The sequence below is a fragment of the Carassius auratus genome, chromosome 19 (genome assembly GCF_003368295.1).
Source record: "Carassius auratus strain Wakin chromosome 19, ASM336829v1, whole genome shotgun sequence".
NCBI classification, from domain to species: Eukaryota; Metazoa; Chordata; class Actinopteri; order Cypriniformes; family Cyprinidae; genus Carassius; species Carassius auratus.
In genome coordinates this window covers 6,489,349-6,506,689 of record NC_039261.1, presented here as the reverse complement: position 1 = coordinate 6,506,689, position 17,341 = coordinate 6,489,349, and the positions used below count along the sequence as shown (strand labels likewise).

Here is a 17,341-nt window from a genome sequence, read left to right as displayed (position 1 = left end):
TGTACAGTATTTGAGGCTCAGTGGAAATAAGTTGACTCCACTGGTCAGTTTCGTTACACAGCTGATAATGGAAATGGAAGCACTAGTAAAGAATCTGATCCTCTTAGTTTGGAAGCTGCTGACATTTTAGGATTAAGTCCATGAAGATTTGAATCCCATGAACTGTAAAAAAACAAAAAAACAAAAAACATCTCAATAAACTGACACACTTGAATTTGAACAGTTTCCTTAAAATACATTGAAATCTTAAAGCAACAGTTCATTCACCAAAATTAATTAATTAATAAAAATAAAAATAGTAATAAAAACAGAATGAGAAAAATAAATTAATATTTTGTCAGGTTTCATTTGCCAGAGCTCACGTTAGCAGGGCTGTGACATAAAAATGTCCCATATGACAGCTCACAAATTGTCTAATATCTAGCAGTTTTGTTTCAAAGAGGAATAAAAATAACACAGGGTTGGGATGAACAATGTAAAATATGTAAATATGACACTAACACATTTTTGGGTGAACACAGCATGACCAAATATCTACATAACGATGTAAGAAGTACAGCAATAAAGCTGAAATTCTGTGAAAAGTTGCATAAAGCATCCATTAATATAGCAGGAGTACTAGGCTGCACTCTTTAACTTGAATCTGTCTCCATTTTATGTCAGCAATAAATCTGTACACACTATATCTCTATGGCTGCTGAGTGACAGCCTCCACACACTGTATTGTTAGCCTGTGAGTTCTCTTGCCTACATTCTTTTTCAATAAGGCAGCACTAATACAATTTTTTGGGGTCACTTTTTTGTGAAATCCTGTCACTGACAGGTGGGCCTATCAGCTGAAATGGCAGGGGATCTGGGCCCAATACTTTTGTCAGATGCATTGTAATTGTGAGGGGCAGTGCGGATGAACCGGGTGGTCGGGATATTGCTTTGTATTTCCCTAGAGCCCCTGTCGCCTCCTCTAGTCTTTCACTACATCTCTCCCTGATTTTGTGTGGTGAAGAGACAAAGAGGGACAAAGAGAGAGAGACCAAGGCTTGGCTCACATACTCATTCGCTTAAGTGAGAACAAGGAATATGTAGATATCTACAAAAAACACACACACAAAAAAACAAAAACAAAAAAACACAGAAAGAGAAAAGACCAGCTGAAAAGACCAGCTTAACAGAAAAGCCATAATGTTCAGCAGAAAAAGTTATCTAGAGAAGCTAGTCAAGAAAGTCTAGATTACCCATGTATATTCTCATTTATCTCAATCTGCCATCTTTGCTCATGGGCACTCATTCCATCCAGGTTTGTTTGACTGGCTGTCGCCTAATTACAGAAGGAAAAAGACTCCATGATAACACTCACTGGTGGCCACACAAGATCCCTTGTAGTCCTAAACACTTTTATAAACAAATATAGCCAGTTTCTTTCTTTTCCAGAATAATTCCAGAATAAAAGTAAAGAAATGAACAAATAAAATAGGGTAGGGTATCACAATATTACTGTTTTTTGTCTGTATTTTTGATCAAATGATAGCAGCCTTGATGAGCAGAAGAAACTTCCCTGTTTTGTGCTTCTAATTTGTAACTGGCTTTTAGTTTTGTTCTCTCTCCACGTTCGTCACTAATCATGCAATGCCGATTCTGCTTATGAAAGTTAGATTAAGTGAGACAGAAGTGTTTATTACGTTTGAAATATGGATATTTTTCTTACAGGAGGATTTGCTACAGGAGGCCTTTATTCACCCCCTGTAGCCATGTGAGGCATGTTTTATTATGGATGAGTGAACTTTATTTGACATCTTTTGGATATACTTTGCAGGTAATGACTTCAGTCTGAAACTTATGGACATCTTCAAAGACCCTCCTTTGTGATGCTTTGCCAGGACTTCACTGCAGCTGACTTCAGTTGTTGTTTGTTTGTGGGTCCTTCTGTCTTTAGTTTTGTCTTTAAAAAGTGGAATGCATGCTCAATTGGGCTGAACATGACATGTTCTATTGACATGGCAGTTGCATAATATTCCACTTTTTTCCTTCAAAAACTCCTGGGTTGTTTTTGCAGTATGTTTTGGGTCATTGTCCACTTCTTCTTTGAAGCGCCGCCCAATCAAGTTTACTGCATTTGTCCAAATCTAGCAGAGAGTATTTCCCTATACACTTCAGAATTCTTGTTCTGGCTGCTTCTGTATTCTGTCACATCATCACTAAACACCAGTAATCCAGTGCCACTGGAAGCCATGCATGCTCTTGCCATCACACTGCTCCACCGCTTCACAGATGATGTTGTATGCTTTGGATCATGAGCTGTTCCAAGCCAGTGCTTTTTTCTTGCCGTCATTCTGGTACAGGTTGATCTTAATTTCAGCCGTCCAAAGAATGCTTTTACAGAAGTGGTCTGGCTATTTTAGATGTTGTTGTTTTTTTCCAAAGTATAATCTGGCCTTGTTTGCACCTTGTGGTGAACCCTCTGTATTTGCTCTTATGAAGTCTTCTCATGAATGTAGACAGTGACACAACTTCCTCATGGACAGTGTTCTTCACCTCGCTGGCTGTTGTGAAATGAATTTTTCTCTACCATGGAAAGGATTGTAAGATCATCTATCACTGTTGTCCTCTGTGGATGTCCAGGCCTTTTTATGTTGCTGAGTTCACTAGTGTTTTTTTTTTTCTCAGAATGTACCAAACTGTAGATTTGGCCACTCCCAATGTTCCTGCTAGCTCTCTGATGGATTTGTTTTGACTTTGAAGACATTCACTAGCATGAGCTCCATTGACCACGAGATGTGGGTTCAGAGCAACAGCTTCCAAATGCAAAGGGCACACTTAGAATCAACTCCAGAACTTTTACCTTTTACCTTAATTGATGCAGAAATAACAAAGGAATAACCCATGCCTGTCCATGAAAAGCTTTTGAGACAATGGTCCAATTACTTATGATCCCTTGAAAATGGGGGGAGGCATATATTAAAGAGCTGTAATTCCTTTAACTTTTCCTCCAATATTGATGAGAAATTAAAGATCAGAGTGTGTACTTTAAGCCCATATTCATTATATAACTGTAACTTTATGACTGTAAATGTTTTGGTCAGCAGCTAAAATAATAAAAATTGTGCTTGTGTCAGGCAAATATATATGGACCTAACTGCAAGTGAACATACTGCACACAAAACAATATTTTCAAAGATTTGCGGGCCTCGTTATAAGTCACATTTTTCCCACAGCTGCAAATCCACACATTTCCATATTTGAATCTGAATTCTAATTTCTAGAACAACAGTGTTCACAGATAAGACGTGAGTGTTGTGTGCCTGGTTTGCAGCAGGCAGGATAATCTTGCTCTGAGTGGAGTGGCTGTACTGTAACTACCTTAATCCTTTATCTCTCGTTCCCTCTTTTTCCCTGTTCTCCTTGCCTCTATTCCTTTCTCCCTCCTTTTTTCCTTTCTTCCTCCCTTCTTCTTCAGTTAAAAGAGCCATGCTCTCCATTAACTCTTTTCAACAAGAACTCTGGAGGAGAGTACGCCATTAAACACAAGCCCATTTTAGGCAACAGGATTAAAAGGGAAAGAGTTCAGTAGAATATGTGAGGGGGAAGGGTTTAGAAAGTGCTGGAATAAAGTCAACACTCAAATCTGGTAAGGCGAGAAAGCAGTTAAGAGAGTAAGAGTGCTTCTCAGAGATAGACGCCCTTCCAAAAGGTCCGCAAATGCTGAGAGAAGAGAGGAAACAGCATGGCTGGACACACAACACTAAACCTCACTAGGTGGTTTGGATTGGTTCCCACAGCCCCATCCGTCCCTCTCAAGCTCAATGAAGGCGTTATATAGGAGTGCTCTCAAATCTCCCGCTGCTAGAAAACTGACAACACAAGTGGCTAACCAACATTGCAGGAGTTGAAGACAAAGAACGGCAGGTCCTGGCTTAGTTCGTGATAAGACTTTGAAAATGATAAATGGCCCTGAGCTCAGCATTAAGAAGGTAAGCTGCAGTGGGTCCACTCCAGCTTAGGGATGAATCTTTTGTTGACCGTTCTCAATTCTCATACCTAAATGCAGAAAAATAGGGCAGGCTATGTAAAAATGCATTCGGTTAATTAAGACGAAGTAGACCGCAAATCTATGTGACGTTCTGCTGGCAATGGGGGGGGTGTCTCTTGCTGCAGTAACCTGTAGTGATTGGACATTGGGGGGATGATAACATTTAGATAGGATGAATCTCTCTGACCCACCTTAACTATGTTAACAGAAGTTTCTATAGCACCTTTCATAATACTGTATAATGTTGGACCCGGAAAATTGCCGGAACTTTGGCGGGTCACCTTCTGTGTGAATGCAAACACATTCCGTGATTGATTCAGGGATCGGTCCCGGGTCGGGGACCTAGTAACATTGCCGGGTTCAGTCCTGGAACGAGCACTGTGTGAACAAAAGCCAGAACTAATGACGTAAAGGGTGTTTTGTAGTGATGACCCACATTATCACGTGACTCTTTTACCAGGTGTTTGAAGGCAAATCAGCGCTTGCGGAAAAAAAAAAATGTGGGCAAACTGTAATGAAGCAGAGATCAGTTAGTTCCTCACTTTCCGCACTGACGCTGAGATCGTTCGCCAGCTTAACCCTCTCGCATGTTAGTTTAACATATTCTTACTGAGCCCCTAGCGTGAGTTTCTTTAGGCGACCGTTATTTAAGAATGTATAGCCTTACTTTTTCCATGGCATCACGTCATGCTTGTCATGTGACACAACACAGTCAAAATAGATCTGTATGACACATGGATCGCTTTTATTTAGTTTTTCCTGTTTTATTCAAAAATTTCCTGTATGAAATATCATGAACTGACAGGTGTAAACTATATTATGAAATATCTGATATTCAGATTCTGAAATACGAGCAAGGAAATATAATTGGTAGTTTAAAAACCTTTATATTGACCGTGTTAGTTGATCTATAACGGGTGATGGGCGCCGCCATGTTAGTTCGCGCTGAATCCGAGCTGTGGGATTTACCACATGCAAATTCATCCTCTCCTCCTGAAAACACAAACGTAAATCCACGGTAAACTGGGAGAAGAGCAAAGTAAACTTTAGTAACCTACACAATCTGTATATAATATCAATAAAAAACATGTTGTCAGATTATATTTGTAAGGATCATTATTGCCGTTTCCACAGACATCAGCATATATTTTACAAACTGTAAATGTATGTTTTTGCTAGTACTCATGTGTATGTAAATCTCTGAAACTTTAAATAAGCATTAAATGGTTGAAAATACTGAATGTGTGTGATAATATGACAAGCGCTCAGCGCGTCTGATCTGGCTCTGCGCCAGGCAAAGTGCGAAAGCAGATTTCAATTCAGCAGTTGATGATGTGACGCACTGAAAGTTCTAATGACACCGGTGTGATCGTACGCTTCATGGACCAGCCAAGACTGATCACACCGGTGTGATCATATGCGTCAAAGGGTTAAATGAAAGTTAACGTGCCTATCGTTTTCGACTTGTACATTACATGTAATATCCTGATGTCAAATGTCTTTACGGGACTTTACGGGTTGTGTGTGAACGCACGCACATAGTCCGGGTAATCACTGTCAGTGTGAAAGTGGCAAAATCTAGCGAACCGGGAACAATTGCCAGGACACATTACCAGTGTATTTTCACAGTGTGAAAGGTGCTTATCCAGACAATGATTGGTTTCAAATACTTCTGAGGGAGTCTCAATCTGCATTCTAGTGCAAGTGCATGTTCATAATATAATACAAAAATTTGGTAGAACGGTATATACAATAAAACCAAAACTTATTCAGACACCTTCAGCATTTCTCACATTATCACAGTTTATTCACTATGGTTTAGAAAATGGTAATAAAATATGACAAGAACTCAAGAGACAAGAGTTAAACTGTCAGAATAAATTCATCTTGATAATGTCAGATAACTTTGATAGAAAGGTATGTAATGAATTAGGTTGAATAGCTGTTCGATGTCAGCTGTTATATTTAAATACACAATTAGATAATACCAAATTAGGTCAAGCAATTAGCAAACAATGTTTAATTTTGTTCAATCTGGTGTAAAAAGTTTGCATTAGCAATTTAAGAAAGCAAGTGTTTAATCAAGTGTCTGAATAATTTTTGGTCCCACATTTTTTTTTATCAATTTTACTGGTAGTCCAGTGTATGAAGAATTTTTGGGTATGTCACAGTTTACTTTATTTTGCTATCCTCACTCACATAAATGAACTATAGAGTCCTGCATTTTTTTAGTAAAAAAATGAGAAAATTATATCTGGTGTCTGATTAATTTTTGGTTTGACTGTATGAATTTGTATAATGGGAAATAAGAGATTGAGAAATAAATTTTTGTAACAATGTAAAAGTCTCTAATGTCTCTTTTGAGCATAGTAGAGGAAAAAAATAAACGGTCACACTTTATTTTAAGGTTGACTTCTCGATATTAACAAACGTAAAATGTGCTGCTTCTTAATAATTAGTAAGGTAGCTGTTCCTGTAAAAGTAGGTATGGGGTAGGATTATCGATGCAGAATATGGTCTTGCAGAATATGTGCTTTATGTACTGAATAACAGCCAATATATTAATTATAGGCATGCTAATAAGCAACTAGTTAATAGTGAGAATTGGTCCCTATACTAAAGTGTTACCAAAATAAATTAATTAATTAATTAAACATCTACATGTTCATTGTTTAAAAGATGGCCAGATATTGTGCCAATTTTTGAATAAAGTAAGTGCAATGAACAGGTCCAGGAATCTGTGGACTCTTTCATAGTGATTTCATGGTAAAATGTGTTAACAGCATTGAATGTACTACACTCCCACTGGTGGCTTAGAGCATAATTACCCAAAATATCCAATAAACAAACACATAGGATACTGGGGATGTACAGAACATTGTCAATGGTGGCAAAATTTTATTTACATTTTATTTTTGATGGAGTTTTCAATGTGCCGTTTTCACTCGGCCAATGAGCTCCACATTTAGTGTATATATATGAGGATAGAAGACTTTTTTTTATAAGCCTTCCATATCTATGCAGTACACTCACAATGCGGCATGAGGTGCAGACAGAAACTCAGAAATGAACAGAGGAAGAATGAAAAGTGACAGAGAGAGAATAAGAATAATATTACAGTGACGGCGGCAGGGATCTTATCAGAGATCATGAGCTGATGAGAGCAACACTCATGTTAGAGAACACTTATCACTTCAGAGGAGAGAGGGGGCAGTGTGGAAGATGGGGAGAGAAAGACAGGGAGAAGAAAAAGATAAAAAGAGGAAGGAAAGGAAAAAAGAAAAGGGTGAAGGCAGTGAGTTGTTTAGGATCAGACCTATGATGTGACTCCTTGTGCGGAGCTAGAAATTACAAACATACAGCCTGCACCGATCAGTGAACCTTGGCTGAAGAATTGTGTATTTTTACCCCAGTGTTAACAAACTTTAATAGGATGAGATCGCACAAACTAAGCAGGGATGCATATATATTATAATGCATTTTTATCTTCATTTTAAGGCAAGGTAAAGATAAAATGCAATTGCTTATCCCTACTGTTATTAATATTCATGGCAGCTTAAAAATTCCTGACACAAATTTGAGGTGTGTTTTATAGTGTAATGGAAAGCCAGTGTTTGCTTGAATAGGCCCGAAGCTGCAGCATGAACATCTCAGAAGCCTGCAGTCTCAAAAGAAGGGAGGACGTATTATGCATTTGCTTTATAACCAGACAGCTTTGTTATGAATCGCTGCCCCGAGTGTGACAAATTACTATAAAAGGGACTATCACAATAAACCAGAAAGTGAGGAACACTCCAAATTGAAGTGTGTGACACACACACAAGCTCGCCCCGGCATTCACGCACAGTATGTAATTATGTGAACGAAGGGTGTAAATAAAACCGACTGGGCTTTTATCGCTGCTCTCTGTAATTGATTTGCTAGATCTGCTTTGTTCCTAATGGCCAGAGGATACATCTCTGACCTGTACTGAGGAGAAATGGAGAGGGCAGCTAGGCACGACGGGGGTGGTTTGATTTGATTTGTCGTGGTGCTGAAACGCTTGGCGTGGCTCGCCTTAATCACATGGCTTAATTAAAAACCGGCAGCGTGCGGGGTTGGAGGGGTGACTCCCTCACCGCATGCAAATACCGTCGTTGCCACCTGTCCAGACCACATCATTAAATAAAGAAAAAAAAAAAAAAACACTGACTACCGCTGGAGGCCATAATTAAGCGTAAAATTGGGCTAATAACAAACTTGTCACGGGTGAGCATGCTATCAGATATTATAATAAGGTAGACTTTGTAAAATCAAAGAGATGATGAACATTTATGTCTCCTGCGAGCTGCCAGAAACACCAGAAGTAGGGATTTGGCACTTGGAGAGACTTTGGAAATGCCGTTTGATGGTTTTAAATCACAACCAGTCTAGTCTAGGCATAAAACATAACCTTAATTAATCCAAATCCTAATAAATGCACTTCCGATGAGGCGTTCCAGCGTTTCCACAACCTCCTTCCAGGATTAGTTTGCACAACGCAGGTGCACGCCATTGAAAAGAAGGATAAATGTACACTCAGCATGCACAGAGGAAGTTGTAACAGAGACAGCCAGAGACATAAATCGTAAAGACGTCCAAATCTTTGTGCGGCACGCAATGTGCAAACAGAGAATATTAAATGAAGACTCTTGAGCACAGAGGTTGTTTATATGCATCAAATAAACCTGGCATCAAACCTTAAATAACACACTATTACTTATGTTAAGACCAGCACCTAAGCTAAGTTTTTTTTTTTTTTTTTTTTAAACAATACAATATTTTTCTGCCAGGCACTGTTAGATACCCTGCCGTCTGCAATTTATTAAGCAGTACATTTGAGAGAACCTTCTCATTGTGTTCGATTTCACAGCAACCGATCTGGGGGCAGCTGTACACTGTGTTCTCTAGACGAACTTCATTGTAGGTTTTCAGGAACACAACTATTTAAAAGCTTGGATTAACTAAGATTATATTCACTCCGTATTTGGGACTTTCAAACATATTTATTAGGTATACTTTATAATCTGTTATGTACATATAATTACAGACTGGAGTGGATTGGCATCTTTTTTTATGACTTTTGAAGTTTAAATTCACTATTATGTATGTAGGGTGTTAAACAGGACTGGCAGGCTTGCATTAAGTTGTTTGAAAATAGCTAAAGGAACCACCAACATAAAAAACTGATCTAAATACTACAACAAATTACATCACATATCAATCATCACATATCAAACATCATTCACAATCAAAACGCGTGTTTATACTGAGAAACAGTTCAAACAACTGGGGTAATATATTGCCCGCAACCGGGGGTGGGATAATGGTCCATCCATCATGGGTTTATTGGAACACCATTGGCTAAAACGAGGCACCATCTGTGTTCCTCCGTCTGGCCTCTGTCAGAACAGGTGACGGCAGCATCGCTCCTTCTGGTTCTCATAATCTCGCTCTCAGCCAAAATGTAACATCTCAACGCTAACAGGGCCCATAAAATATGAGCATCTCTTGCCATGGTGAGCCCACGCATGCTTTGGACAGATCACTCAACGTGGAAACATCTGAGGTGGAAAGAGGATGCACAGCACTTGTTTCTTCTGTGCCTGCACGCACCCGGCCGGTTATGACTGGTTTTTTGTTATCAGGAAAGCTATCAGGATGAGAGGGAGGTGAGCAATTAAGACGGGTAATTACATAAGGGGATGACAACAAGATGGAGTGAGAGGAAGAATGTAGGGAGTGTGCACTGCATAAAAATGTCTTAAATATTTTAGTACGTTGTTGTATTTTCTTTAGTTAAAAACGAGTAAGGACAAAAAACATACTGCAAGATATAATCTTTCAAAACAAGATTACATAATTTTACAATTTAAGCGAATTGTTCTTGTTGCAAGCATGTTTGGAGAGTTTTGAGTGCTTATACATAGATCTTTAGAACTAAAGATAGATAAACAGAACTAAAAATAATTGCATAACGTAACAAATAGAATTACAATTTGACTGAATGACAGAACTAAAGATATATGAAAATGAAAATTAGATTGGCAGAACGGCACAGAGTGACAGAATGATAGACAGAATGATGGATAGAATTTATAGAAAAATAGACAGAATGATAGAACGACAGATAGAATGCTATTGAACAATAAAATGCTAGAACAATAGGTAGACAGATCAATAGCTCGATGGACAGACAGACAGACAGATAGACAGATAGACAGACAGACAGACAGACAGACAGACAGACAGACAGACAGACAGATAGATAGATAGATAGATAGAACCAGAAAATGATAGAATGGTAGTTTAACAGACCAATTGCTTGCTAGATAGATCAACACATAGGATGAAATATAGATTGAAACTAAGATGAAAGATGCATTGGATTTTTTATTTAATGGAAATATCCAACTCAAAAGGAGTAAATGATGACAGAATCTTCTTTTTTGTTGATTTTTTCTTTCTGGGCTATTCCTTAAAGATGACAAGGAGACAGAGAGACACATTTAACTCTGTGTATCAAAGGCCTGCTGAAGATCAATCAAGCAGAATAGCAAAAAGCCCTTTCAATAAAGTGGCTTTAATCTCCTCACAATGTTTCCATCAAACTAAAAGTAAGTGTCATAAAGGGGCCCAGGGGCTTAATAACTACCCCTGTGAAGAGTGTAAATCTTTAATAGGGGGCAAAACTAAGCCTGCAGCTACTCTGAAACTTACACACACACATACTTGCTCACAGATATATAGACGGGGCACAAACAGCTTGACATTCTCACACAAGGAACTATAGTGCAGTGTATCTGCTACTTACAAATACAAATAAGTCTCATTGGTACCCACCCTTTAGGCAGTCGTTGTCGGTAAATATTTATAAACCGATTTTTATCAAGGCTCAAACTGATTTAAGCCAATTTGCTCTCCATGAGTCAGTGAGATTCTGATATACTGTGAGCTGATGCAAGAGCAAACTCACAATTAGATCACAGCTGCGACATTATTCATGGAGTGGTAGTAGAGAACAGGAAACAGGGACTGAATGAATGAAATAAAAATCCCAGCCACAATTCTAGAATGTTTTAAGTTGTTGCCAGGTTGTTGCTATATGGTTTCTAGGAAGTCGGGCCGTGAAATGTAATATTTCTGTCATTATGTATTCTCAATTGCAAACCCATAAGACTTGCCTTTTCTGTGGAACACAAACTGTGCATTGTTCCTTACCACAATTTTTTTAATGGAACCGGAACCAGAACCGTTAGGTGGAACCGGAACCGGAACATTTTTAACGATTCCCAACACTGCTTAAGAGAGACTGATTCTTTGAACTGCTTCACACAAGTCGTTTACATATAATTTAGAAATTATGTATAATTAAATCTATTTTTTGACCTTGCATGCATGTAAACCTGTTTTAGGATACTCATAAAACAATATCAGCAACCTTAAAAATGGCATGATAGGGACATGTGACTGTGCTGTTAGGAATGCTCAAATTTCACTATACTTGTATAGTGACAATAAAGAATCTTGAATACATACAATACATACATATATAAATGTGATGCGATCTGGGAAAACACGCTGGATGTCGTACTGGGACATTTTCAGGAAATTCGAAAAATAGGTTGCATTCAATTAATATTCTATAACATCATGTCTATCACCTCTAAAGAGATCTTGGCAAAAATCAATTTTCAATATTTATTAATTCATTTTTTAATATGGTGAGATGGTGGAGCGCAAGAAAACAATGTAGTCTGAGGCTGCTCACTTTTTAGACGATCTTGCTCATCTCTGTCCACTCAGTCGTGGTGATGTCAGTGCCCTAAAAGATGTTATGATGGACTATTTCAAGTTCAGAGATGAAGGATTCGATGATGATGTTACTAAAGAGGAGGAGTCTGTTATATGTACAGGTGTGCTGCGCTCGCTTTTCTAACTAAAAGGTACATTATTCGTGCTATCCAAACATATAAGGGGCGATAAAACGTTCAGAGATTATGCCTATCTTGATAAATAACAGAAAACAGTCCTCTTCGGTCTAATGTTAGTCTGTAAGTCAGCTTTCATATGGTATCAAAACCTAAAATAGGTCAAATTTCACCATGTGTTGGGTTTTCCTAGATCGCATCACAAATAAATAAATAGGGTTAGCCTATATGAATGCCTTGTTCAGCAGAAGTCATCATAGAGGTTTGTAACAGTTCGCGGGTAAATGATAACAGAATTTTAATTTTGGGTGATTTATCCCTCACTCTAGAACCAATTCAGTCTTATTTATGAACAAATCATTCAAACAAGTTTTACAAACCTGATCAAACAATTCACTGAGAAGGTCCAAATCAACGTAACGATTGATTCATGAAGCTGACATTGTTACGCTTATCATGGATGTGCAAGTTTCACATTAACTTTGGTCTGTTTCTCACAAAAAAACTAGTACTTGTAATTAGCGTATAATGCATTTTAAAATGCTCATAATATGATTACAGTTATTTTTTATGGATTACATAATTACATATTCATACAATGGCACTCCTCTTTTGTCTCGTTTAAATTTTCCTTTCAAAAATGCTACTGTGTGTCATACAATTCAGTTTTGATTATATTCACAAAGACAGACAAAAAATATTTCAAATAATATATTTTCGTACTCTTAGCTTTTTTTTTTTTTTTTTACATCAATATGGCAAGTTTAATGGCAAAACAAGTTTGAAAAAAGTAATATAAAAGCAATCTAAAAAGTAGTCAAAATACATTAGCTTAAAATTAGTAACCTAGATTACTTAAATACAAGTGACTACAGTTTTCATAATGTAATCTGTAATCAGTAACAGACTACAATTAGTAAGTAATTTACCCAGCTGTGCCTACAGTCACGCCTTGTTTCTTATAACAAATTAACACTTTTAATTAAAGGAAGAAAAGTGCAAACTTTTCCTGAGAAGAAGACTGTAGACGATATTCACTTCTCATCATGCTCACCCAGAGAGGGAGGAAAGGGACATTTTGGCAGGCAATTAAATGTGTAATGGCAGCAATTATAGCTAATGATGGATTGTTGATCAGTGCTGGAGAATGTAACAGCAATTCTTTAGAGAAGGAATGGATGAGGCTAGAAATGAGAGAGGATGTGTGCGCGACGGCACAGCAGGGAGAGCAGGTTCAATAGTCCAGTGAAAGGCTACAATCAGACTTATTGAAAAACAAGAGGTGGAGCCCCTGGGTTGACTGAGAGGGGGAAATTAGCTTTATTTGTCCAAAAGCCTCTGTAGAATATGGAGGGGAAAATATAGCATAATTAAGGCCATTTATCCTGTGAACTCAAACAGATGTTTATGTCATTTTGAGAGGTCACCGTTCCATGGACATAACATGTACAGAACAGTTCCTCTGGTATATTGAGCGATTTTCTTTCGCATGAACTCACAAGTCCACTTCAGATGAGAATCTGAATAAGACGAGGGGGAAATCGAAGCGGAGTCTGCCAACTCAAGAAAGTAAACCTGAACACCTGCCTCTGAAAACCTTCATATTCAGACCTGCTGAACAAAGCTCGGACAAGCACAGGAAAACCACATTCTATGTATCTTATCTCCAGAAAGGATGGTGTCTGCCCTTTTATAAACATCTGTTTTGAGTGATTCTGACAATGCTAAATGGCTGCAAAATACATACCGAATAAACAGAATTAAGTCTGCTTTAAGGATGATTACAAATATGTCAATCATGCACATTTATTATTATAAAATCATTCTCTTATTTGCATTATGTGGAAAACTAATGATATAATTCATAATTTATACATATTGTTTCTAATTAAAAAAAATCCCTGTCTAAATAACAATAACTAAACACTATTATACTGATGGGAATTACGCACATCCAAAGTTAAAATTAGCCTTAAAATTTGACCAAGTAAAATGAAAGCTTGATTTTTTTTTTTAGGGGTAAATGGAGTCATTGTATGGTGACAGTCAGCTAAACACACTTTCCTTCCCACCCCACAATATAATCTAGGACACCAAGCCACCTTCTCCTAACCATTCCTTCACTCTGTTCTTTAGAATAAACTTTTTCAAATGCCCACGCTAATAAAAAATATACAATGATTCTACAATAGTTTTGGGCATGTTTCAAAGTATTATTTAAAAGTACCTTGAGCATGTAAATAGAAAATACAATCGTAAAATAAATATGGTAATCATGAAGTACCTAAATACCACAGTATTACCATCTGATGTTATCACTGTACCATAGTTTCATCACTTTACAGTACCTTCATAGGGTGTAATATTCGACTGCAGGAAGTCTCAAATTACAGAGCTCAAGGGCCACTGTTAGAAATAGCTGGGGCTGGAGCAAGAGAATAAAATGGACAGTTAAGTAACCTTAGGTGAAGTAACCTGCAATCCTAGCCATGTGATAAACCAGCCTCACACTCTTACTAGCTCATTAATAAAAAAAAACGCTTTTAAAAGACCCTTTTCATTTCCCACAACAAAGACAATTTAAACATCTAAACCCGCCTTCATAAAATTATTACATGCTTCCAGTGTGTCAACTTTCAAGTTGACATTCAAGAATACCAATTCAACTATAACTCATCTACCAAAGTCAAGAACGGTGCTCTTCTCATACTAATTGGATGGATTGTATTAGGAATTTGCCAATTTTATATTAAAATTTAACTGTCAGACTTAGAGACTGGATGTTATTGCTAACTTTTGATGCTAGACGGAACACAAATTTTTTCACGGTTATTAAAAAATAAATATGATTTAATGAATTACTAAGCCTTCTACCTATGAAATCTGATTTAAATACATTTTACACCCTGTCCACACTGCAAGTAACATGACATTTCAAAACCAGATTGCTCACACATGAGTGCTTGGAGTGAATGTACAGTAGGTTGTTTTGTAGATGTGCAACAATCCTGATCTTTCTCATGCAGAGCAGACACAGTCACGCACTATGAAAAGCACAGCATTAAAGAGCCTGACCTGGCCTGAATGATAAAAAGCAATGAAGAAATTTTTTATTAACAACCCTCGGTGGAGCAGGGCAGAGTTTGGACTGGCTTCCTTGGTTTAATGCCCACAGTATTGATCCTGCTGGCGAGGTCCACGGCCTATTGCTGGGAAGCTGACTTCATGGCAACTACCAGTGTGTATATGCACACAAGGCAGTGCATGTTTATGTGAATGTATAAGTGTGAGTGTATCTGTGAGAGCATCTTGGCGTCGGGCGGCCGGAGAGCTCGGTGGTTTTGCACTGCAGATGGGGGGGTGGGGGGGATGCAGACAGAGTGGAACCGGGCCGATGCGTTTTTAATGGCACTGCTGCTCTCTGGAAACTGATGTACGAGGCTCCACGCTGTGAAACTCAAACCTCCAGCCAGTTCATTTCTGATTTTCTAATCCAGCCAATGCTACGCTGTTCCTCTGTATTGACCGGATGGCTGCACCTGACAGACCTCCAGGGCAAATGATCCCATTTGCACAGATTTATCTGTATGGTGTAGACCATTGTAACAGCTCGGTGGATCATGTATCAGTTTTTGCAAAGTATTTTTTTTTTTCTGAAATTTTGAATAGCTTCTGAAGGGCAGTACAAAAAAAAAAAACATATTTAGTCAAAATAAAAAAAGAAATTACACATCTTCATTCTGTTCAAAAGTTTTCACCCCTTCTCTTAATGCATAATTTTCCCTTCTGAAGCATCAGTGAGTGTTTGAACCTTCGGTAATAGTCCCTCAGTTGGTCTAAGTGTGAAAAGATTGACATAAAAATCATACAGTCATTGTTGGAAAGGGTTCAAATACAAAAAAAAATCTGGAAAACCAAAGAATTTGTGGGACCTGAAAGAATTTTTCTGAAGAACTGCAGGCAGTTGAACTATTCAGGACAAACAAAGGACTCGTGAAAACTATCACTAAACAACAACAATAACCCTCACCTGTGGATCATATTTTAGATTTAGTCCGAGAGCTTTCAGTCCCTCCATTGAAACTGTGTGTACGGTATACTGTCCATTAGGGCTGCACGATATTGGGAAAAAATGACATTGCGATATTTAATTTTTCTGCGATATATATTGCGATTTTTTCTTACAAACAAAAATGGTGTGAGCACACTTACATTCTCATTTTAAATTATTTAAACATCGACACCATCGTGTCAATTGATTAATATGCGCGAGGGAGAGAGAGCAAGACAGCGCTCGTGTTGTTTGAAGACGGCGCTCTCTCTCTGTCTCTCTCGCGCGTGCGCTCTCTCTTTCTCTGTCTCTCTCTCTCTCTCGCGCGCGCTCTCTCTCTCTCTCTCTCTCTCTCTCTGTCTCTATCGCGCACGCTCTCTCTCTGTCGCGCTCTATCTCTCTCTGCCCTGTTAAACTTGCATGTGTTTTTCAGTCCTGTCAATGATAAACTTTCACTCTATGATGGTTAAGCTGTGCAATTAATCCGCAAAACAAATTCGTCAAGGGCCGGGGAGCAGCTGGCACGTACAGTTAATGAATAACAGATGAAATACGACAGCCTACATCGCACATCCTGCGATGTGACTATCGTGGATTCGTACATCGCGATATCGATGCTTAAACGACACATCGTGCAGCCCTACTGTCCATGTCCAGAAAAGTAAGAAAAACATCATCAAAGTAGTCCATGTGACATCAGAGGATCAGTTCGAATATTTTGAAGCATCGAAAATACATTTTGCTCCAAAAATAGCAAAAACTACGACTTTATTCAGCATTGTCTTCTCTTCCTTGTCTGTTGTGAGCGCGTTCAAAACACTGCAGTTTGGTGATATCCGGTTCACAAATGAATCATTCGATGTAACCAGATCTTTTTGAACCAGTTCACCAAATCAAACTGAATCGTTTGAAATGGTTCGCGTCTCCAATAAGCATTAATCCACAAATGACTTAAGCTGTTAACTTTTTAATGTGGCTAACACTCCCTCTGAGTTCAAACAAACCAATATCCCGGAGTAATTAATGCACTCAAACAGTACACTGACTGAACTGCTGTGAAGAGAGAACTGAAGATGAACACCGAGCCGAGCAAGATAACGAACAACAGACTGACTCGTTCTCGAGTCAAGAACTGGTTGCATCGGTTTTCAGATCTCCAGTAGTGATGGGAAGTTCATTTTTTGCCGCAAACCGGTTCTTTTGGACAGTTCGATTCAATAAACCGTTTAAAGAAAACGGTTCACCAGTTCTTTTGCGTTCAACGTAATGACGTCATTGCCGATGATTGCCCTTGATTCAAGCCTTCGGTTTACCCGT

The 17,341-nt window shown here is 38.3% G+C and overlaps 1 protein-coding gene across 3 annotated transcripts in view; it reads right to left on the bottom strand.

The window, feature by feature from the left end:
* The window catches only part of samd12 (sterile alpha motif domain containing 12), an 81,863-nt gene that overhangs the window by 28,290 nt on the left and 36,232 nt on the right, over positions 1 to 17,341 (bottom strand). The window contains exon 5 of one of the 3 annotated variants that reach the window (XM_026288560.1): positions 9,263 to 9,695. The exons of 1 other annotated variant lie outside the window; for it this stretch is intronic. In XM_026288560.1, the coding sequence (XP_026144345.1) occupies positions 9,667 to 9,695 (29 nt within the window). In that variant the 3' untranslated portion in view covers positions 9,263 to 9,666. Of the gene's footprint in view, positions 1 to 9,262; positions 9,696 to 17,341 lie in introns of those variants that run through there. One more of the 3 variants, XM_026288562.1, reaches the window with a different exon arrangement.